Source organism: Astyanax mexicanus, chromosome 5 (assembly GCF_023375975.1).
Source record: "Astyanax mexicanus isolate ESR-SI-001 chromosome 5, AstMex3_surface, whole genome shotgun sequence".
NCBI classification, from domain to species: Eukaryota; Metazoa; Chordata; class Actinopteri; order Characiformes; family Acestrorhamphidae; genus Astyanax; species Astyanax mexicanus.
Genome location: NC_064412.1, coordinates 46,689,565 through 46,711,978, shown reverse-complemented (window position 1 = coordinate 46,711,978; position 22,414 = coordinate 46,689,565). Strand labels below are relative to the sequence as shown.

Here is a 22,414-nt window from a genome sequence, read left to right as displayed (position 1 = left end):
TACCATCACTCCACATTAGTCTACCATCACTCCACCATCACTTTACCTCACTCTCCTACCACTCTACATTACTCTACCTCACTCCACCATCACACTACTATCTGTCTATCACACCCTACCATCATTCTACCACACTATACAATTCTCTAGCATCCCTCTACCTCCCTCTACATTACTCTACAATCTATCACACTCTACCATCATTCTACCACACTCTACATTACTCTACCTCTCTCTACCATCTGTCTGTCATACTCTACCATAACTCTACAACATTTTACTTCTCACACACTACCATACTCTGACCTCCCTCTACCCCCCTCTTTCCCAGTCTAGCTCCCTATACCTTGCTTTACCTCACTCTACCTTGCTTTTGCTCTACCTCACTCTCTAACTCACTATTAAGGGAACAGAACAGATTAAACTCAATTATTAATAGTACAACTCACAGATGCACAAATTTTAGTTACTTCATAGGAAAAGGTTTGTTGTTTCTGATTCTAATTAAGATTATTTAAAGAGATGCATGCAACAGTTATAGTTACATCAGTTATGGTAATATAATTGAATACAATTTATTTGTTTAATTATTAAATGAACTATTATATATTTCTGTATTTATACATTTTGCTTCATAATGTTCACAATGTTTAAAAATTCTACTATTTATGGCTTCCCAAAGAAAAAAAAATACATAATGCAGTTAATTATTTCATTTTTTAGTTGTAAATGAAAGCATGTTCAGATTCTCTCTTCTATTTGATCTCGGCCGAATTACCCTTATTCTCTTTCACCTGCTGTGACCCCTGTGACCTTCACACAGAGCCCTCCTACAGAAACACGGAGGAGCTGGGCTGTCTGTACTGTATGTGCTGCCTCCTGCTGGAGAGAATGCCACACTGCGGCGCTGACAGTGGGAACATGTGATCAGACATGATCAGGCAGAGCTAGAGCAGAATATTAATCAGGATCTCTCCTCACAGTCCAGAGCTGATCAAACAATATTAACACTCAGTTTATTACCAGATCATAGACCACATATTACATAATAAAGAATAATGGATTTTTTGTTGCAAGATGATTTATTAGGGTCTAACTCTCAATATCCATATTAATAACTGTTGGGTTATGTAATAGTTGACTATATTATTATGCAGTCTGAGCACTTAAGCAGACTACAAGAGAGAGTTCTGCATCAGTACGTGGGCCTGGAGCTTAGTTTCAGTTAAATAAACCTAATTTAACTAACTTCAAAGAATAGAGACTGTTATGCCCTTTCCCTGTTTTCCCTGTGTTTCTCATCTCCCCGTGTTTCCCAGTACTATTCCATTCACATGTAACCTTCTTGTGTCTATTTATAGCTCTGCCACCTTGTTACCCGTTTCCCTAGGTATTTGTAGTTTCGTGTGTGTTTCCTGTGTATATATAGTCCTAGTTGTGGAGTAATAGTTCTGTTTGTGTAAATATAATATGAGCCCTGTGTAAAAGGATACAGTGTGCGCCTATCGGCAGCAGTGGGGGTATGACTGAGGAGAGCTGGAGAATGTTTTGGACAAGGCAACTGTGTATGTCTGTACGGCTGAGAGTTGTGTTCAGTAAAAAGTATTCTGCTAGATTCTGCTGTTGTAGTGAATCCCTACACACAAGAACATGACATGGTGTCAGAAGTGCTGCAACAGCAATAGAGCACAGAAAGTGGCTGAACAGGGGAGTTACAAATGACTGTCGGAGAAGTGAAGCACAGAGCTAGCAGGCTAGCTTTAGCCATGGACGCCGCCAATGCGCAGGCAACACGCTTAACCCAGCCTAGAAGCACTGCCCAGCGCCATCTATACAATACAACCTCCCGAGCCTATCAACTTCGCTAAGCTCGAAGAGCGGGAAAGATGGACACAGAGATTTGAGAATTTTCGACAGGCTAATAACATCCGCTCAAGTTTGCAGGAGAATCAGATGAACACTTTAATGTACTGTATGGGAGATGAAGCCGTAAAAAGGAAGCATAAACAGTTCACTTTTTCATGCCGAAGAGGAACATCATATATAAGAGTGTGCAATGTAATCTGCGAGTGCAGCAGACAAATGTATCTGTTGATAGTTTCATTACGGATTTCTATGTCCTTGCTGAAAATTGTAGCTACGGGGAGTTGCATGATGAACTGTTTATGGTGCATTTATACCGCAAATGATCGAACTGCCCCCCTCCAACTGGTCGCATGTGGGTGTTACAAAGCCGTTTCCTAGGTCCTCTAATTGAATCGTTTTAATAAACGGGAAATGCTTTTATACAAGCTATTATTATTTTCTATAAAGTAATACATCTAAACGTGTCGATATAATAGATATAAATGTTTGATTGAGCTTCATTACACTGTCTAGTGAGCAGTATATAAGCTAACAAAAGCAAACATTTCCAATTGAGTTACATATTAATATTTTAAAAACCCACCAGAGACCCCAACAATCACAGCAGCCTTTCTCCTCACTGACAGAGAACAGGGAAGCCTGAAACTTCTTTTCCAGGCTTATCTGGACGCAAACGTATCAGGCAAACACCTGGTCTCTGATTGGATAGACGCATCAAAAAGCAGAGAGGAGAAAAAAAGACCCCAGCTAAAATAGATGTCATGTGGGAGAAAAAGAAACCTCACATGGTAAAGCAGAAAAATACCAATCATTCTAAGCAAGTCAGCAATCCTCCCCAAACCAAAAACCTTTAGCATCCATGTTCTAGGTGTGGAAAAACACCAACTCACACGAAATGCCCAGCAAACGGAGAGCCACACTTGTGGGCAAAAGGAACATTTTAGTAAGGTATGCTGATCTGTTAAAAGCGTGCATTTGACAATAAAAACGAGAGTGGTAAGCCTTGGTTCCTAGGAGAATTGAACACAAGAAATGACCCCTGGTGTGTAGAGTTGGAAGTCCAAAGATTAATACTGGTGCTGACGTACTGTGGTTCCTGAGCATATATTTAGCAGTATAACAAAAGAGGCAGGCCCACTGAAAGCTCCAGACAAACCACTTATGGGTCCGAAGAAGTTCTGCTTAAAGTCGTACGAATGTCTGAAGAATCCCTTCGTACTGGAGAGCTTACAGTCCAAGACAAAGTCTACATACAGTACTGTTGGGATGACCAGCCATCACAAAGCTCAAGCTTGTAGTGAGACTTGACAGTGTCATCATAGCGATGCTCAAGATGTCATATCCAAAACTGTGCCATGGACAAGGCATGTTCCAGCAGCCATACACTATTAAGCTCAGAGACAATCTGACACCATACTCTCTGGCAACACCTAGGAGGGTTCCTCTATCCCTGTTACGTAATGTAAAAGAGGAGCTATTTTTATAATAGGCTGCCCTTTGGCTTCACATCGCACCCAGAAAATTTTCAGCAGCAGATTCCTGCTGTGACCAAGGGATTACCCGGAGTGGTGTGTCACATGGATGATATCCTTATTTGGGGAGTGTCCCAAACTGAACATGACGAGAGGCTACACACTGTCCTGGCCAGAATTGAAAAGGCGGGCATCACTCTAAATCTGGAGAAATGTGAGCTAGGGAGAGATGAAGTCAAGTTTCTAGGCCACATTATCTCAGCCAAAGGTATAAACCTGATCCACACAAGACAAAAGTGGTCCAAGAAATGAAAGAGCCATCTAGCATCAAAAGTGGTCCAAGAAATGAGAGAGCCATCTAGCATCACTGAAGTGCATAGTTTCTTGGGGATGGTTAACCAGCTAGGCAAGTTCATTCCCTGTCTTGCTAAGAAAGACAAGTCATTGAGAGACCTGCTCTCAAAAAGAAATCACTGTTGTTGGAGCAATGCCCAACACAAAGCCTTCACTCAACTCAAACTTGAGCTGTCATCCCCACCGGTATTGGCCCTCTACAACCCCAACAATGAGCGCAAGTTGTCATGTGATGCTTCATCTTACGGCCTTGGAGGTGTTCTGTTGCAGAAGGAGGAGGAGCAGTGGAGATGAGTGGAATACGCATCTCACTCGCTCACCCCAACTAAGCAACGTTATGCCCAGTTAGAAAAAGAAGCCCTTGGTCTGACATTGGGGTGCGAGACATTCAACGATTTTCGAATAGGACAACGCTTTCACCTGAAAACTGACCATAAACGTAAGCCTACTAGTAGTGCAAGAGCTGTCAGAGCTTCCACCTAGGATACAATGGGTTTCGACTGACATTTATGAGATACCTGCACACCATCACCCATACTCCAGGGAAAAGCACTACTGTCTGCAGATGCACTGTCACGCTTACCTGTTGCACAAAGTAACAGTGTGCACAGTTCTGATTCAGATACCATGAAGGACACTAACATTTACATCAATTCTGTTCTAGAAGGCCTACCTGTGAGTGCCACATACCTGTCTGAACTCAGAAACCAGCTGAAAGAGGAAAGCACTTGTTCTAAAGTCATGAGACTATGTTAGCAAGGCTGGTCTGAACAAAACAACATGACTGGTGTAGTGAGACATTACTGGCCAGATAGAGCCACTCATACAGTTCAAGATGGACTTTTGTTAAAAAAAGTCTAGATTAGTTATTCCCTAAACTATGTGCTACACACTATTGGGGAAATTGCATGAGGGGCATCAAGGAATTAACAGATGCAGACTACGAGTCCGTGAGTCTGTATGGTGGCCAGGTCTGAGTGGACAGTTGCAGGAGCTGGTTCAAAACAGTAGCATATGCATCAAGCAGAGAGCAAACCCAGTAGAGCCCTTAATGCCTTGCAGTTTGGTGCGGTGAGCCTCGGGTCTTGTCCCATGTTAGGCGGTGCCTACGAGTACCCGAGGCAGGTGAAATGGGCTCTCGGCCGCACAGCTCCAAAGGCCATCCCGACTCCTGTCCACACATCTCCTAAGGCGCGCTCTGGTCCGGCTCCAGGGGCGTGCTCCGTCCCGGCAGTTCCAGAGCTAGAGTTCCCTGCAGCTGCAGTGCTAGCTTTCCCGGCAACTCCAGAGCTAGCTTACCTCTCAGCTGCAGCGCTAGCTTTCCCAGCAGCTCCAGCGCTTGCTTCCCCCGCGGCTCCAGCGCTAGCTTCTCCCGCGTTGGCCGAGCCACGCTCTGAGACTTCCGTGGCGGCTGCACCGCATTCCGAGACTTCCGCGGTGGCCGAGCCTCACTCCACTGCTCCCACGGCAGTGGAGCTACACTCCACTGTCCCCACGGCAGCGGCTCTGCACTCCACAAATCTCGACTCCCCGGAACCTGAATACGCTGATCCTGCCACCCCGGCACCTTTGCACCAACTCCTGTTGTTTTGTCATTTCCCGCGTCTTGCTTTCCTGTTTCACGTAGTTCATTGCCATAGTTTATTTCTTGTTTACTTCTTGTTTATCCTGGTTTATTTTCCTAGCCCTGTTTTGTTTATTTCAATCTTGTTTTAGTTTCTTGTTTCTAGTTTGTTTTGGTTAGTTTTCTCCTTCTTTTGCTTGTTTATACACAAAACATACTACATCTATCCTACACTACATACATGCAATATACTACATATATACTACACAACACATACATCTATACTACACAATACAGTCTACATATATACTACACTACACATATACTACATCTAAACTGCACATATATTTTTTTTATATATAAACATATACACACACATTACAACTATACTATGCATATACTACATATGTAATACTTCTATACTATAAATATACTATTTTTGTGAACATATACTATGTCCACATAAAGGAGCAGTGTATAAGTGATGTACAGTGGGCCCTTTCCCCCTGAGCGGTGCTATTTATACCCTCAAGCATGGTTGGAGTATAGGCAAAGAGGCTGGATAACGGGACAGTGGGACGGGTAACAGGACAGTGTGGATGGGTAATGGGACAGTGGGAATGGGAACAGAACAGTGGGATGGGTAGCAGGACAGTGTGGATGGGTAATGGGACAGTGGGGACGGGTAACAGGACTGTGTGGATGGGTAACGGGACAGTGGGGATTAGTAATGGGACACAGGAATGGATAAGGGGACAGTGGGATGGGTAATGGGACAATAAAATGAGTAATGGGACAGTAGGATGCATAATGGGACAGTGGGATGGGTAACAGGACACTGGGATGGGTAACGGGACAGAGGGATGGGTAATAGGACAGTGGGATGGGTAACGGGACAGTGGGATGGGTAACGGGACAGTGGGATGGATAACATGACAGTGGGATGGATAACGGGACAATGGGATGGATAATGGGACAATGGGATGGGTAACATGACAGTTGGATGGGTAACGAGAGACAGGGAAGGGTAATGGGACAGTGGGATGGGTAACGGGACAGAGGATTAGGTAATGGGACAGTGGAATTGGTAATGGGATAGTGGGACGGGTAACGGGACAGAGAGATGGGTAATGGGAGAGTAGAATGGAATAGGTAACAGGACAGAGGGATGGGTCACGGGACAGAGGGATGGGTAATAGGACAGTGGGATGGGTAACGGGACAGTGGGATGGGTAACGGGACAGTGGGATGGATAACATGACAGTGGGATGGATAACGGGACAATGGGATGGATAATGGGACAATGGGATGGGTAACATGACAGTTGGATGGGTAACGAGAGACAGGGAAGGGTAATGGGACAGTGGGATGGGTAACGGGACAGAGGATTAGGTAATGGGACAGTGGAATTGGTAATGGGATAGTGGGACGGGTAACGGGACAGAGAGATGGGTAATGGGAGAGTAGAATGGAATAGGTAACAGGACAGAGGGATGGGTCACGGGACAGAGGGATGGGTAGCGGGACAGTGGAATGGATAATGGGACAGCTGAATGGGTAAAGGACACCTGAATGGGTGAGGGACAGTGTAATGGGTAACGTGGCAGTGGAATAGGTAACGTGGCAGTGGAATGGGTAACGTGGTAGTGGAATGAGTAATGTGGCAGTGGAATGGGTAACCGGACAGTGGAATGGTAACGTGGCAGTGGAGTGGGTAACGTGGCTGTGGAGTGGGTAACGTGGCAGTGGAATGGGTAACGTGGCAGTGGAATGAGTAATGTGGCAGTGGAATAGGTAACGTGGCAGTGGAATGAGTAATGTGGCAGTGGAATAGGTAACGTAGCAGTGGAACACGTAACCGGACAGTGGAATGGGTAACCGGACAGTGGAATGGGTAACGTGGCAGTGGAGTGGTAATCGAACAGTGTACTGGGTAACGTGGCAGTGTACTGGGTAACGTGGCAGTGGAATAGGTAACGTGGCAGTGTAATGGGTAACGTGGCAGTGGAATGGGTAACGTGGCAGTGGAATGAGTAACGTGGCAGTGTAATGGGTAACGTGGCAGTGGAATAGGTAATGTGGCAGTGGAATGAGTAATGTGGCAGTAGAATGGGTAATGTGGCAGTGGAATGGGTAACCGGACACTGGAATGGTAACGTGGCAGTGGAGTGGGTACCGTGGCAGTGGAATGGGTAACGTGGCAGTGGAATGAGTAATGTGGCAGTGGAATAGGTAACGTGGCAGTGGAATGAGTAATGTGGCAGTGGAATAGGTAACGTGGCAGTGGAACAGGTAACCGGACAGTGGAATGGGTAACCGGACAGTGGAATGGGTAACCAAACAGTGTACTGGGTAACGTGACAGTGTACTGGGTAACGTGGCAGTGAAATAGGTAACGTGGCAGTGTAATGGGTAACGTGGCAGTGGAATAGGTAACGTGGCAGTGTAATGGGTAACGTGGCAGTGGAATGAGTAACATGGCAGTGTAATGGGTAACGTGGCAGTGGAATAGGTAACGTGGCAGTGGAATTAATAATGTGGCAGTAGAATGGGTAACATGGCAGTGGAATGGGTAACGTGGCAGTGGAATGGGTAACGTGGCAGTGGAGTGGGTTACCGGACAGTGGAATGGGTAACGTGGCAGTGGAATGGGTTACCGGACAGTGGAATGAGTAATATGGCAGTAGAATAGGTAACGTGGCAGTGGAATGAGTAATGTGGCAGTGGAATAGGTAACGTGGCAGTGGAACAGGTAACCGGACAGTGGAATGGGTAACGTGGCAGTGGAGTGGGTAACCGAACCGTGTACTGGGTAACGTGGCAGTGGAATAGGTAACGTGGCAGTGGAATGGGTAACGTGGCAGTGGAATGGGTAACGTGGCAGTAGAATGGGTAACATGGCAGTGGAATGGGTAACCGGACAGTGAAATGGTAACGTGGCAGTGGAGTGGGTAACGTGGCAGTGGAATGGGTAACGTGGCAGTAGAATGGGTAACATGGCAGTGGAATGGGTAACCGGACAGTGAAATGGTAACGTGGCAGTGGAGTGGGTAACGTGGCAGTGGAATGGGTAACGTGGCAGTGGAGTGGGTTACCGGACAGTGGAATGGGTAACGTGGCAGTGGAATGGGTTACCGGACAGTGGAATGAATAATGTGGCAGTGGAATAGGTAACGTGGCAGTGGAACAGGTAACCGGACAGTGGAATGGGTAACGTGGCAGTGGAGTGGGTAACCGAACAGTGTACTGGGTAACGTGGCAGTGTACTGGGTAACGTGGCAGTGGAATAGGTAACGTGGCAGTGTAATGGGTAACGTGGCAGTGGAATAGGTAACGTGGCAGTGGAATGGGTAACGTGGCAGTGGAATGGGTAACGTGGCAGTGGAATGAGTAACGTGGCAGTGGAATGGGTAACGTGGTAGTGGAATGGGTAACGTGGCAGTGGAATAGGTAACGTGGCAGTGGAATGAGTAATGTGGCAGTAGAATGGGTAACGTGGCAGTGGAATGGGTAACCGGACAGTGGAATGGTAACGTGGCAGTGGAGTGGGTAACGTGGCAGTGGAATGGGTAGCGTGGCAGTGGAGTGGGTTACCAGACAGTGGAATGGGTAACGTGGCAGTGGAGTGGGTTACCGGACAGTGGAATGGGTAACGTGGCAGTGGAGTGGGTTACCGGACAGTGAAATGGGTAACGTGGCAGTGGAGTGGGTTACCGGACAGTGGAATGGGTAACGTGGCAGTGGAGTGGGTTACCGGACAGTGAAATGGGTAACGTGGCAGTGGAGTGGGTTACCGGACAGTGGAATGGGTAACGTGGCAGTGGAGTGGGTTACCGGACAGTGGAATGGGTAACGTGGCAGTGGAATGGGTAACGTGGCAAAAGTATGGGGGATGGGACAGGAGGGACGGGTAACGGGACAGTGGGATAGGCATGGCACAATAGGGATGGTTAACGAGAAAGTGGGGAGGGGTAATCGGTAGGGGTGTGACGAGATCTTGTGGCACGAGATATCGTGAGATTAAAACATGATGATATTTCTCGTCAAGCTTTAACCTGTCTCGTTTAGTGTGGACTTTTTAAGCGGGATCTGGCAACACAGCGGGAGTGCAACTACGAACTGTTTGTGGTGTATGCAAACGTAGTATCAGCTCCCCCGGGGGGGAGGGGGTGGAGGAGATACGTTCTGTCATTACTAGCCCACCGCGCTCCGCAAAACCAGCAAGCTGATTGGCTGTTTCTCTTGAGAGAAAATTTATTTGGGGCTTTCATTTGGCACCCCCTGTAGTGCAGAGCCCCTATGCGTCCCATAGGCTGATTATCCACAAGTTGTATGTCTGGCTGCATTTTGGCTCCAGTGGAAACAATAAATGGTAACAGAGTGACCAACAAGACACAAATCTTATATATAAGTACTGTAAGTAAATCCTACACGTGACTGTTTCATAGGCAGCTGTACTAATCCCTTAGCTCTGTACTGTATTTAAAAACATGTTCTGTCTCTGTTTGCACTTCAAGCATAGTCTTAATATGACTGGTTATGGTTATGCATAGTTAAATTACAAGAGATTTAGGAGAAAAAAAACACAAACCATAGGCTTAATATAACTGGTTGTGGTTTGCACTTATTGTTAGCACTTATTGTGCACTATATAAGAAATAGAAAAGTTTTTTTTTTCTTATTTCTATTTCTTATAGAATCAATATGTGAGAGAAACCAGTCTGTTAAGTTTGCATTATATGGTTTTGTCAAATAAAACTCTAGTTTTAATTTTTCATTTTTGACGTTTTCTTTAAAATTTTATTTTTAAATCTCGTCTCGTCTCGTTCTCGTGAACCCAGTATCTTTGTGATATTAGTGTCTCTTCACACCCCTAGTAATCGGAGAGTAGGGACAGGTAACGGGACATTGGGATCGGCATGGCACAATAGGGATGGGTAACGAGAAAGTGGGGACAGGTAAAGGGAAAGTAGAGATGGGTAACTAGACAGTGAGGACGGGTAACGGACAGTGGAGACGGGCAAAAGGCCAATGGGGATGGTAACAGGACAGTATGATGAATCTGATTGTGATTTGGGGAGAACAGCACTACACTTCAGTTGCTGTAATGAAAACTCCATCAGATCACTTCTCATCAAAACACACTCCTGATTACCTCTAGTCAGAGCTGCAGAGGACCCAAGCTTTACTGATCAATACTGAGAATTAGGTATTATCAAAAGCGACCCTTCACATGATTTAAAAGCGATTAATTCTTTATGAGTAGGTGCATGAATAGCTCAGAGAGAGTAAATAGATCACCTCAAATCACAAAATCAACTCAAAAAACAACCTGGTCAAATTTATACAGGCTCATAGAAATTTTAAACTATACCTGTTACAATTTTTAGGTTCATCTTATTGTACAATATATGAACATAACTTTAATAATTTTGCTGACCTTAATTTTAAACACTGCGTTTAAGATCATTTAACATGAATTAGCCAGTATGTTGACTAATTTTATTTATATTTCATATTTTAAAACCATTTATATACCAGTTTAAATGTATGAATACTTTTAAAGAGCAGTGAACATTTAGCTATTAACAATACTGTGTAAGGCATTGGTAAACCGCCATGTTATCACTATATTATAAAATGGTTTTAAAATGAGAACAATATCATTTATTCCAATTATTTCTGGGACAATATATCATCACACAAATATAGTAACTTTATAAATCAACACAACATGTGCCAGCACTAACTGAATAAAACATCCAAAAACAAGTAGCGAGCCAATATTAGGATCAGCACCTATATTGGCAAAATCAGCTGCATTTAACTGATTCATTGGACCGATCCATTCCCTGAACCTGCTTCTGTACATCTCTGAGAAACTACATATCACACGAAACAGTAAAATGTACTAAATCTAACCAGCAACTAAAAGTGTCAGGAATAACCACTGCAGAGATTGGCTGCTGTATCTGTTCACACCTCAGCGAGTTCACACACTCACACGCCACACATGGTATTTCTCGTTGAGCCAATCAGAATATAGATCACTCTGTTGTTAGGCAGACCTAGTCAAAGAGGGTGGAGTTTCAGCCAGAATGTCAGCCTGTCATCTGTCATCCACTATCAGCGAGTAATCCAGTTAAAAAAAACTGTTTAAAGTTGCTGAAGCCAGCTGCTGTGTCTATTAGCATCACCGCTTTAACCTCCCCCAAACCAGCCCAGAATCATTTAATCAGGACAAGTGAGAAAATGCCCTTTGAGTTACCAGCGCGACTCTCATTTCATTAAATCTATCAATAAATGAAACTACTGCACTACTGTTTACATAACCACAATACTGCTGTTTGAAAATCTGCTATTTTTCCTTCTTAGAAGCAAAAATGTTAAGACACTGTCTGTCAGTATGATGCTCCAAACCCCCACTCCTCTGGAGGTGAAGGTAATGGACAGGCCACTGGATACAGATCGTATGTCCTCACCCAGCCACCCACTACCCCGTCCAGGTTTACCCAAGGACAGCTGCATCTCTAGGTGTGAGCAGGGATGAACCGGGCACTCCCTGACTAAAAACAGGTTAGAACTAGGCCTGACCTGTGGTGCACACAGAGCTGTCTCAATTCAAACCTACTAATAAACCATTTTTCAGCCAGCCCTAGCTAACCAGCTCGCCCTTATTTAATCCTGAGCAACCTGGACCCAGTTAGGATAATCTTCTGTGTCCCAGTCTGGGCAGGGCAGCTTTCCTTTCAGAGCTTTTCCTGGAAAGCAGCTCTTTCTCAGACTCCTACCGCGCTCTCTGCTGCTATCACTGCAAACATTTCATGCTGTGCACAGGCAGCCCGCATACAGATCAATGTACATCATTTACACTGTGAGGAGTGGAAAACATCAGCTGTACTAGATCATACTGGATCATAGAGTGAATAAAAATAAACTAGGGATTCATCAACTGAAATTAGTCTGAAATGATGGCACAAAAAACACTTTCAATGTTCAGCCAAATAAATAAAAAGACAAAATCATTTCAATTCTAAACATAGATTAAGTTATATTTCGTCATACTGTGCATTGTTGGTGTGTCTGCTGGGATGTTAAAAATGGTAAGTGTTCAATAAATATTTTAATTGTAGCTCAATTGCAGATAAACCACATTTAATCTACAATTTATTTTTCTGCAGTGGTAAAAAAAAGTGGCAAACTATTGGAAATTAGTAAAAATGTGTTTGGTTTTTAACCAAATGTTTATTTTTGTTTAGTTTTAGTTTCATCCAAATCTATTTATTAATCTATCCCTACAATGAATGGACTGTTTATCCATGTATACATCTCAGCATTAGACTTAAATTACAAACTACACACTCCTAAATATATACCTGCTGATTTCTGGAACACATTCATTCAGTTAAACTACTGACCTACAGATATTTGGCTGTCTGTGATTCTTCGGAAAATAGATATATATTTCTAATGAACACTTTCAACAATCACAGAAAAAAAGAGAAAAAAAGAATTAATATATCCATAACTGTCAACTACTACTGCACCTGGTATTAATACAAAACCACAAAGCTGATCAACCTGTAGCTGTGTTTATAATAGGGTATAGCTGACATCTAGTGGCAACCCATGAACAGTCCCACACTATTATCAGAGAACCCGAGCTGAGAAATAAGTGTATTACAGCCTTTTCTTTCATTGATAATACCATATAAAAAAAACATATAGCTGCTAGCATTCCTGCTAGTGAAATTTAATTAACACAAAATCAGAATAACCTAGACTGTTTATTTTTGGTTTAAGATGCTGCACGTCCTGTTTAAAAACCTTTATAACAAAAACTCTAGGAAGATTTTTCTTCTTCTTCTTCTTATTATTATTATTATTATTATTATTATTATTATTATTATTACTGTTGTTGTTCTTATTATTATTATTATTAATATTAACATTAACATTAACATTACATTAACATAACATTAACATTAATATTATTATTATTTGGATTTGTGTTCATGTTTTTTCTTTTTATCAACATAACAACATTTTTGTATTATGGAATTTGCAAATTGGTCAAACAAAGCTTTTGTTGAGCACTATTAGGATTAACGTAAGCCTACATTTATGGTCTCAAAATGAACCCAAAAAAGTCTAAAGGTTTGGAAAAAAAAAAGTCTAAAGGCTTTTCTTCCTGTACTAATTACAAGCATTATTCATTCATATACTGCATGTATAATTACTTATGTTAGCTTCTTATTATGTGGAATTATGATGGGGACTTTGTTATAATTAAATTGGAATTATAAGATTAATATTAATTCTGTAGATTTTAGTGGAGGTTTAGTTCACGTGGAAAAATGAATGAGCTGCATCTAGGCCTTTTTAATGTGTGAGCATTATTTACTTCACATAATGTTGGTTTACATGAATTATGTAAGTTAATATTCCTGATTTCTGATTTTAGCTCTACCTAGACCTTAAACAACTATTTATTAAATTAGATTAGATTAAATGTTGTCATTGTGAAGAGCACGGGTACAGAGCCAATGACATACAGTTAGCATCTAACCAGAAGTGTAATATACAGTGTTAGTTACATTAAGTGCCGTAGTAACCATAACAGGTGGTACGTAGTAACAATATATATGGAAAAAAATAAGAGACCACTTAAAAATTATGAGTTTCTTTAATTTTACCAAATTAATCACAAGTCATCAAATCAAGCTGAACTGCTTGAATTTCTGCACCAGGCGTGGCATAAAGTTATCCAAAAGCATTGTGTAAGACAGGTAAAGGAGAACATGTCAAGATGCATCGAACGGTAATTAAACATCAGGTTTATTCCACCAAATATTGATTTCTTAAAACCTTTATGAATATGAACTTGTTTTCTTTGCATTATTTGAAGTCTAAAAGCTCTGTATCATTTTTGTTATTTCAGCCATTTCTCATTTTCTGCAAATAAATGCTCTAAATGACAATATTTTTATTTGGAATTTGGGAGAAATGTTGTCTGTAGTTTATAAAATAAAACAACAATGTTCATTTTACTCAAACATTTACCTATTAATAGCAAAATCAAAGAAACTGATTCAGAAACTGAAGTGGTCTCTTATTTTTTCCAGAGCTGTACAGCTGCTAAAGAAATGCAGCATAGACTAGGAGCAGCAATGCAGAACAAGGGTTGAACTGTAAGAGCAGTGCAAGTAGACAGTAATACACAGAATTGAAAAATAACATATACAGTAGAATAATATTAAAGAACATTACTGTGCAGCATGAGTAACACTGTAATAGGTTTGGTAAAAATGAATAAAGTTCATAAACAGTAAGCTAGATTAACTACAGAAGGTGTAAATATGCAGATAAGTGGCAGTGCGAGTTTTTACAACAAACTTTTGTGCAGAAGTAATTTGATATTTATCAGAGCATTTAGTGCCAGTTATGGCAAATATATGGAGCAAACAGTAAAATTTCAGCGAGTTAGCCAAGCAGCTATTATAGCTAAGCTAACCTAGCCTAGCTAAGATAGCTAACAACAGTGCTACAGACAGGCGTGCGCTCTGGCAGCAGCTGCAGCTAGCCAGTGTTAGCGCTGATTATTAATCCACCCGGAAATAAAATTATAAACTCTTTAACTGCGATTAAAGTACCGAACATGCCATCCCAGCTCCCCTCCCGCAGTAATGTAATGTACCATTCTCGCAATCCAGGCTCTCCAGTATCCTCGGGCTGGGCTGGTTTAGGTGGTTTGTTGTTTGTTTAGCAGCTAAGGGCTAAAACTGCTTCTCCCACAGCGTGCCTATCAGCCTTGTCTCCTAGCAACAAAAACCCATACAAGAAATAAAAGTCCATTTATGTCAGTTAATAGTTGTATTTAAAATAATATATAATAATAATTAAATACGAAATAACAAAATAAATATATTTATACCAACAAACAGACACGTTTCCTTCTAGTTTGTATTACTAAGGTTATTCAGTAAATGTTACTACCTTACGAAAGTCTGCAACCCTAATGTATATTTCTTTAAATACTTAATTTGCAAGAACAGATAAGGTTATGTGTGATACATATATCATACATGTATCATACATTTTTTTTTGCAAATTAATTTTTTGGTAAAGCTGGCTAAATAAAACAAGAAACAGGAAATTTAGACGGGCTGAATGCTCAGAAAATCTGAATTATAGACAATATTTTTACATCTTAAATTATTATTAAGTACTTCAAATACTTTATTTATTTTAACATGCTACCACTGTCTACAGCACTCATTTACTAATTTAGTTTACCTCACTGAATCTATACAATAGTCAAACAAACACCAGCTGTGACTACATTTCTCTTAACGACTTAATTAACGACTTAATTTTAACGCAGTAAACTCAGATAGTATAATCTGCTTGTTAAAATTGGAAGTAATAAGTAGCTACACTAAAATCTGGTCGCGCATGCGGAGAGCCCCTAAGTAGCACATGTCGATGCGTAGCACAACTCGACAGAACACCGGAAGTAGCTCGTAGTATGACCGGCGCTCACACGTGGACTTTGTTATGATTAAAATGGGATTAAGATTAATATTTATTCTGCGGATTTTAGTACAGGTTTGGAGCAGAGGAGGACAGTATGAGCTGCAGTTACAGTAAGTGCTTAGTTAAGAGTGAGACTTTGATATTAATATATTTAATTAGTTATATTTTACTGTTATAATTATGAATATCATCCATATATTGTGTGTTTTATAGACTGACTGCGAGGAGAAGCAGAGTTTAAAATCTTAAACAGTTCGTATATCAAAACCCAGGCCGATCAGGAGACCAGCATGACCAGCAAGCCTCTGATACTGGACGGGGGTTTGGCTACAGAACTGGAGGAAAGAGGATTTTATCTACAGGTACTGAGAGCTTTAGAGAAGCAGACATAGAATAGGAGAATAGAACCAAAAAATACACCAGGGGTGTGTTACAGGGAACATATTAAGAAAAACAGGAAAAACAACAGAACATAGAAAATATGATACTGAATTATTTGATCACATTAACTATAATCAGTGTTCAGACCCGACAAAAACCTGGCAGAAAATTATTTTTATTTTATTATTTAAAGTGTTTATTTGACCATATTACCAACTGAACACTTTGCATATTCAGCTTTATTTTTGTATCATATTTGTAATTATTTTAAACCACAATTTAACAAGCTGGATCACTGACTTAAGGTACAAATGTGTTTATTATTTTTATACTGCTTGTTGCAAAAGAGATACATATTACAAGGTCACATTTGTCAAATAATGTTGTAGAGGTCTCAATCTTACATTCGTATACATATGAAATCTAAAGCATTAAACATCTGAAACCACTATCTGTTACCATAACAGTGTGCAGTATCACTACTAGGCCTGTCACTATAATTATTGACTATGATATAATACACAAACATAACCTCAATCATTTTTGCAGACCTCAAGATTATTCATTGGTCGCAATTAGTATAGCAAGCTCATTAATGTGAATGCTCTTGTATGTTGACTTTCTTTTTAAAAGTTTATTTCATTTTATTTAGGTTGTAGTATGTTAAGTATTTAGTATAGTTCAGATTGTATTTTTGACCTTGTAATATGTATCTCTTTTGCAACAAGCAGTATAAAAATAATAAACACATTTGTACCTTAAGTCAGTGATCCAGCTTGTTAAATTGTGGTTTAAAATAATTACAAATATGATACAAAAATAAAGCTGAATATGCAAAGTGTTTAGTTGGTAATATGGTCAAATAAACACTTTAAATAATAAAATAAAAATAATATTGCATAATTGCAGTTATTCTCACTTTTTATTTTTCATTTACAATAATACAGTTATATTGTATTATTTACAGTAATATTGAAGACATTAGGGCTATACAAGAACACATGCGGAATTATCTTGTTAAGAAAAAGTGTTAAACAAACCAGAATCTGTTTTTATCTGTTTTATACTTCTATTTTATTCTTCTAAGTAGCCAAATCACCATTTCAGTTGATCAGGTTAAGATCGGGGATTGTGGAAGCCAAATGTCTTTAATATTAATCCACAATGTAGAAAATAAATAAAAAAAGAAAAAAAGAAAAACATTGAATAAGGATACAGTGCCTTGCAAAAGTATTCGGCCCCCTTGAACTTTTCAAACTTTTGCCACATTACAGGCTTCAAACATAAAGATATGTAATTGTATTTTTTGCGAAGAATCAACAACAAATGGGACACAATCATGAAGTGGAACGAAATTTATTGGATATTTTTTCCTTTTTTTAGAAATAAAAAAACTGAAAAGTGGGGTGTGCAATATTATTCATTATTAAATATTTTTGTATCCAGATTCGGCTTTAAACTTCTCCACAACAGTATCTCGGACCTGGCTGGTGTGTTCCTCGGTCTTCATGATGCTCTTTGCCCTTTAAACAGAACTCTGAGACTATCACAGAGGTTTTATACGGAGACTTGATTACACACAGGTGGATTCTATTTATCATCAGTCATTTAGGTCAACATTGGATCATTCAGAGATCCTTACTGTAGTGAGTTTGCTGCACTGGAAGTAAAGGGGCCAAATAATATTGCACGCCCCATTTTAAAATATCCAATACATTTTGTTCCACTTCATGATTATGTCCCACTTGTTGTTGATTCTTAACAAAAAATAACAATTTCATATCTTATGTTTGAAGCCTGAAATGTGGCAAAACGTTAAACATTTCAAGGGGGCCGAATACTTTTGCATAGCACTGTAAAGGATTAGTATTTGATTATGATTCTGTGGGACTTATAAAGCATTATCTTTTTTTATTCTGGGACATGTTTCTGCAGGAGGATCCGTTATGGAGCGCTAAAGTCCTCTACACAGACCCACAGGCCATTAAAGATGTGCATTACAGGTAATTCCAGCATGTTTCATTCTTCCCTCATTGTGTCTGAATCTGCAGTCAGACTGTGAGGATGATGATGAGCTTGTTTCCTCTGTGTGTGTCTGTGTTTGCGCGCAGGTTTCTTCAGAGTGGATCTGATGTCATCACCACAGCTACGTACCAGGCCACTCTGGAGGGATTTTTCAAACACCTGAAGCTGAAACCTGAACAGGCTGAGGAGTTACTAATATCCGGAGTTCAGATCGCTAAAGACACTGCAGCGCTCTTTACCACTAACTGTACAGCAGCAGGTGTGTGTGTTAGCATAGCCGTTTAATTTAGATTCAGAATATTTTTCAGAGGCAGACAGACATTGTTAAAAAATCGTGAGGCTATCTGAGATCATTAAAAGACCAGTATGTATTATTTTTTGTAGCAACTGAAAAATTAGACTGGATGCATGATCGAGTAACATGCTAAGCTAATGCTAAGTTTAAGTTCTAGGATTATCTCCTTAGAACTGTTTGTTATTGGGTGGAATTAGGGTTGAGCGGTATTGAAGTTTTTCCACCATGTTTAAAAAACCGTGGTGTACCGAAATACCGTCATACCGCCAAACACAAGGTGGAATATTTCTGTCTTTTAGCCTCTGGCCCCACGCTCTGCCTACAAGACAGATACTGCTAATTCTCTTCAGAACAGAGTAGTGCTGAATTTCATCTAACATTAGCTGGGTAATTTGTCACAACCGCTAGTTCAGGGATGAGCATTTAAGATAATTTCAACATTTTCACAGCATTTATACTCAGTGCTCAGCTGAGTGCAGCTGGGTTATCAAGGCAGTCATGTATTTAAGGTAAACTGACGGGACACAGCTGTTAACTCAACAGAGACTAATGTACACAAAGATACAACAGAAACAAAAAATTGAATTTATATTGACTCAGTTTAGCTTTGAATATGATTATACTTGATCTCATCTTGCACTGATTTGCTTTCAACCCTGCAGTCTGTGGAGGAGAATTAGTGGCAGTCAACTCTCTCTAGTGTTTTAAAATTATACTGCATTAGATATTTGTATATGCTTGTTGTCATTTAATACATACTGTTCCTTTAATTTTGTAGATTATGTTCACTGACAACTTTTTATTCTGATAAACGTTCACAGACAGAGCAGTGCCACTGGTGGCTGGTTCTGTGGGTCCATACGGGGCGTTTTTGAACGATGGGTCAGAGTACACTGGAAACTATCAGAGCCAGATGAGTGTGGAGGTAAGCCTGAATAAATCACTTTGTTCATACAGGAGTTAATAGCTAGCTAATTACTCTCAGACCCGGCACAAACCCCATGCTCCTGTCACTGCAGGAGCTGAAGGACTGGCACCGCCCACAGGTCCGCTGCTTAGTGGCAGCAGAAGCCGACCTCATTGCCTTGGAGACCATACCCTGCCTTAAAGAGGTGGAAGCTTTAGTGGGGCTGCTGAGGGAGTTTCCTAATACTAAAGCCTGGATGTCCTTCTCCTGCAAGGTACCTAGGCCGTCTACACACTCAACTGCCAAAAGTAATGTGGCAGGAACTAGTATCGTGTCCCATGACTTTTGGCATGTTTCATGTTAGGTAAAGAGAACTGCACTGAGCTGTATGATATGTGGGTGGGGTCTCCTGCATTGAATGTGGATAAGGAATCTAAATTTCTCTCAGAGCCGCTAGTCTCTGTTCACACAGACAATTCTAGCCGGTGGATGGTAATATTAGCTTTCTATGATGTGCTTCTTTTACACACATGACACTGTGGATGGAGGTATGTTAATTCACCTGCACCCACTATCAGACCTCACTTCCAACTTCCATAATTCACCTGCACCCACTATCAGACCTTACACCAACTCCCACAATTCACCTGCACCCACTATCAGCCCTTACTCCAACTCCCATAATTCACCTGCACCCATAATTCACCTGCACCCACTATCAGCCCTCACTCCAACTCACATAATTCACCTGCACCCACTATCAGACCTTACACCAACTCCCACAATTCACCTGCACCCACTATCAGACCTCACTCCAACTCCCATAATTCACCTGCATCCACTATTAGACCTCACTCCAACTCCCATAATTCACCTGCACCCACTATCAGCCCTTACTCCAACTCCCATAATTCACCTGCACCCATAATTCACCTGCACCCACTATCAGCCCTCACTCCAACTCACATAATTCACCTGCACCCACTATCAGACCTTACACCAACTCCCACAATTCACCTGCACCCACTATCAGACCTCACTCCAACTCCCATAATTCACCTGCATCCACTATTAGACCTCACTCCAACTCCCATAATTCACCTGCATCCACTATCAGCCCTCACTCCAACTCCCATAATTCACCTGCACCCACTATCAGCCCTCACTCCAACTCCCATAATTCACCTGCACCCACTATCAGCTCTCACTCAAACTCCCATAATTCACCTGCACCCACTATCAGCCCTCACTCCAACTCCCATAATTCACCTGCACCCACTATCAGCCCTCACTCCAACCCCCATAATTTACCTGCACTCACTATCAGACCTTACTCCAACTCCCATAATTCACCTGCACCCACTATCAGCCCTTACTACAACTCCCATAATTCACCTGCACCCACTATCAGACCTTACTCCAACTCCCATAATTCACCTGCACCCACTATCAGACCTTACTCCAACTCCCATAATTCACCTGCACCCACTATCAGCCCTTACTACAACTCCCATTATTCACCTGCACCCACTATCAGCCCTTACTACAACTCCCATAATTCACCTGCACCCACTATCAGACCTTACTCCAACTCCCATAATTCACCTGCACCCACTATCAGCCCCTACTCCAACTCCCACAATTCACCTACACCCACTATCAGACCTGTGAAGACATGTTCACATGTTTTCCAGGACACTCAGTGTATTTCAGGTGGGAATAAGTTCTCCCAGGCTGTTGAACTGGCTGCCAGATCTACACAGCTGGTCGCGGTGGGCGTGAACTGCTCTGCCCCCAGTTTGGTGACGCCTCTTCTAGAATCAGCAAAGTCCCAAAAGGCACCAAACATGAGCTGGGTGGTTTATCCCAACAGCGGAGAAGAGTGGGATCCCAAAAAAGGGTAAGCATTTTCAAACCTGAAAGGTGTTCCAGGTGTTGTGCTGAATGTTGTACTGAAAGCAACAATGTGCAGGTGTGTCCCAAAGCAGAATGAGTGTAAACTGATTGAGTGTTTATAAAAAAGGGTTTATCTACAGTAGATACAGAATCAGCAGCACTGTAATCTGTTGTATCTATACTGCTGTCTGATGCATCTGCACAACAATTTCTTCTACTGTTTAACATCTGACCATAGCCTGCCTCCAACTTTCTCTAATTAACTCCAAACCATCTAAAAAAAAAAAAAAAAAAAAAAAAAAACAGACCATGATTTAGCTGATTCAAACCGAACTGTTTCCGATAGTGTTTACAACTGCTTCTTTGGGTCTGACCAAACTGGTGTGAAATCAGCCGAGGACACTATGGGTCAGTCTCCCAGACAAATGTGATGTTGATGTTCTGTCTGATGCAGATAGTGTACATTATAGGTTATATATTATACAGATTCATGTACTAGTGTTAATATGTGTTTGTATTAACAGATGGAAATCGAAGCGGATGTCATTTACGGAGCTGAGTGCTGAGTGGAAGGAGCAGGGGGCGTTATGGATCGGTGAGTCAGAATGTATTGATCGTGATCACAGTGTCCTGAGTCATCATACAGCCTGGACCAGTCGAGTGTACACTGGTTTCTGATCTCTTTACAGGAGGCTGCTGCCGGACCGGACCTGCTGACATAACTGAACTGAGGAATCGATTAATCTAGGCCAGAACATTGAATGTAAAACTGGCCAAAATTACAGCCGATTTCACTCTGACTGCCAATCAAATAGTGCTGTAGTACCTGAATCTGGTCTTGGTCTCAACCTTAATGGACTCATAAATTACTGTTGAGATCAGAGGAGTCCAGTCCCTCTGTCTGACAGTAATAATTAGAAACTGAACTTTTGTTTAGTATTTCAATTAATGATATATATTAATAATAAATTATTATATAAAATGTGATCTTCATAAAATATTTCATAATGTATAATTAATTACAAAGCTTTTATTTTTGTTTTTAATTGTTTTCTTCTTTTCTAGTTTTGGTCTTGTATTATGTATTTGGTTTAATCTTACATAAATAAAGATTAAAG

At 41.1% G+C, this 22,414-nt stretch overlaps 2 protein-coding genes and 1 long non-coding RNA gene across 10 annotated transcripts in view; 1 reads left to right on the top strand and 2 right to left on the bottom strand.

Moving 5' to 3' along the window:
• nme7 (NME/NM23 family member 7) overlaps positions 1-15,682 on the bottom strand; it is a 68,420-nt gene extending 52,738 nt beyond the window's left edge. For 4 of the 5 annotated variants that reach the window (XM_049479567.1, XM_022685337.2, XM_022685338.2 and 1 more), the window contains exons 1-2: positions 15,553-15,682; positions 14,954-15,074 (exon numbers count right to left, since the gene is read on the bottom strand). In XM_049479567.1, coding sequence (XP_049335524.1) covers positions 14,954-14,956 — 3 coding nt within the window. In that variant the 5' untranslated portion in view covers positions 14,957-15,074; positions 15,553-15,682. Of the gene's footprint in view, positions 1-14,953; positions 15,075-15,190; positions 15,285-15,552 lie in introns of those variants that run through there. The other variant, XM_049479566.1, reaches the window with a different exon arrangement.
• A 99-nt stretch (positions 15,683-15,781) lies between these two features.
• On the top strand, positions 15,782-22,391 carry zgc:172121 (homocysteine S-methyltransferase). The gene is made up of 9 exons (XM_022685339.2): positions 15,782-15,902; positions 16,006-16,154; positions 18,109-18,176; positions 18,285-18,457; positions 19,315-19,418; positions 19,513-19,674; positions 21,095-21,300; positions 21,821-21,891; positions 21,986-22,391. The coding sequence occupies exons 2-9, from the start codon at positions 16,083-16,085 to the stop codon at positions 22,042-22,044; spliced, it is 915 nt and encodes a 304-aa protein (XP_022541060.1). The 5' UTR covers positions 15,782-15,902; positions 16,006-16,082; the 3' UTR covers positions 22,045-22,391.
• LOC125802226 (uncharacterized) overlaps positions 19,987-22,414 on the bottom strand; it is a 28,304-nt gene continuing 25,876 nt past the window's right edge. For 2 of the 4 annotated variants that reach the window (XR_007439240.1, XR_007439242.1), the window contains exons 2-4: positions 20,394-20,459; positions 20,107-20,208; positions 19,987-20,047 (exon numbers count right to left, since the gene is read on the bottom strand). This is a non-coding gene — a long non-coding RNA (uncharacterized LOC125802226). Of the gene's footprint in view, positions 20,048-20,106; positions 20,209-20,274; positions 20,460-20,501; positions 20,572-20,813; positions 20,880-20,963; positions 21,100-22,414 lie in introns of those variants that run through there. The other 2 variants (XR_007439241.1, XR_007439243.1) reach the window with 2 other exon arrangements.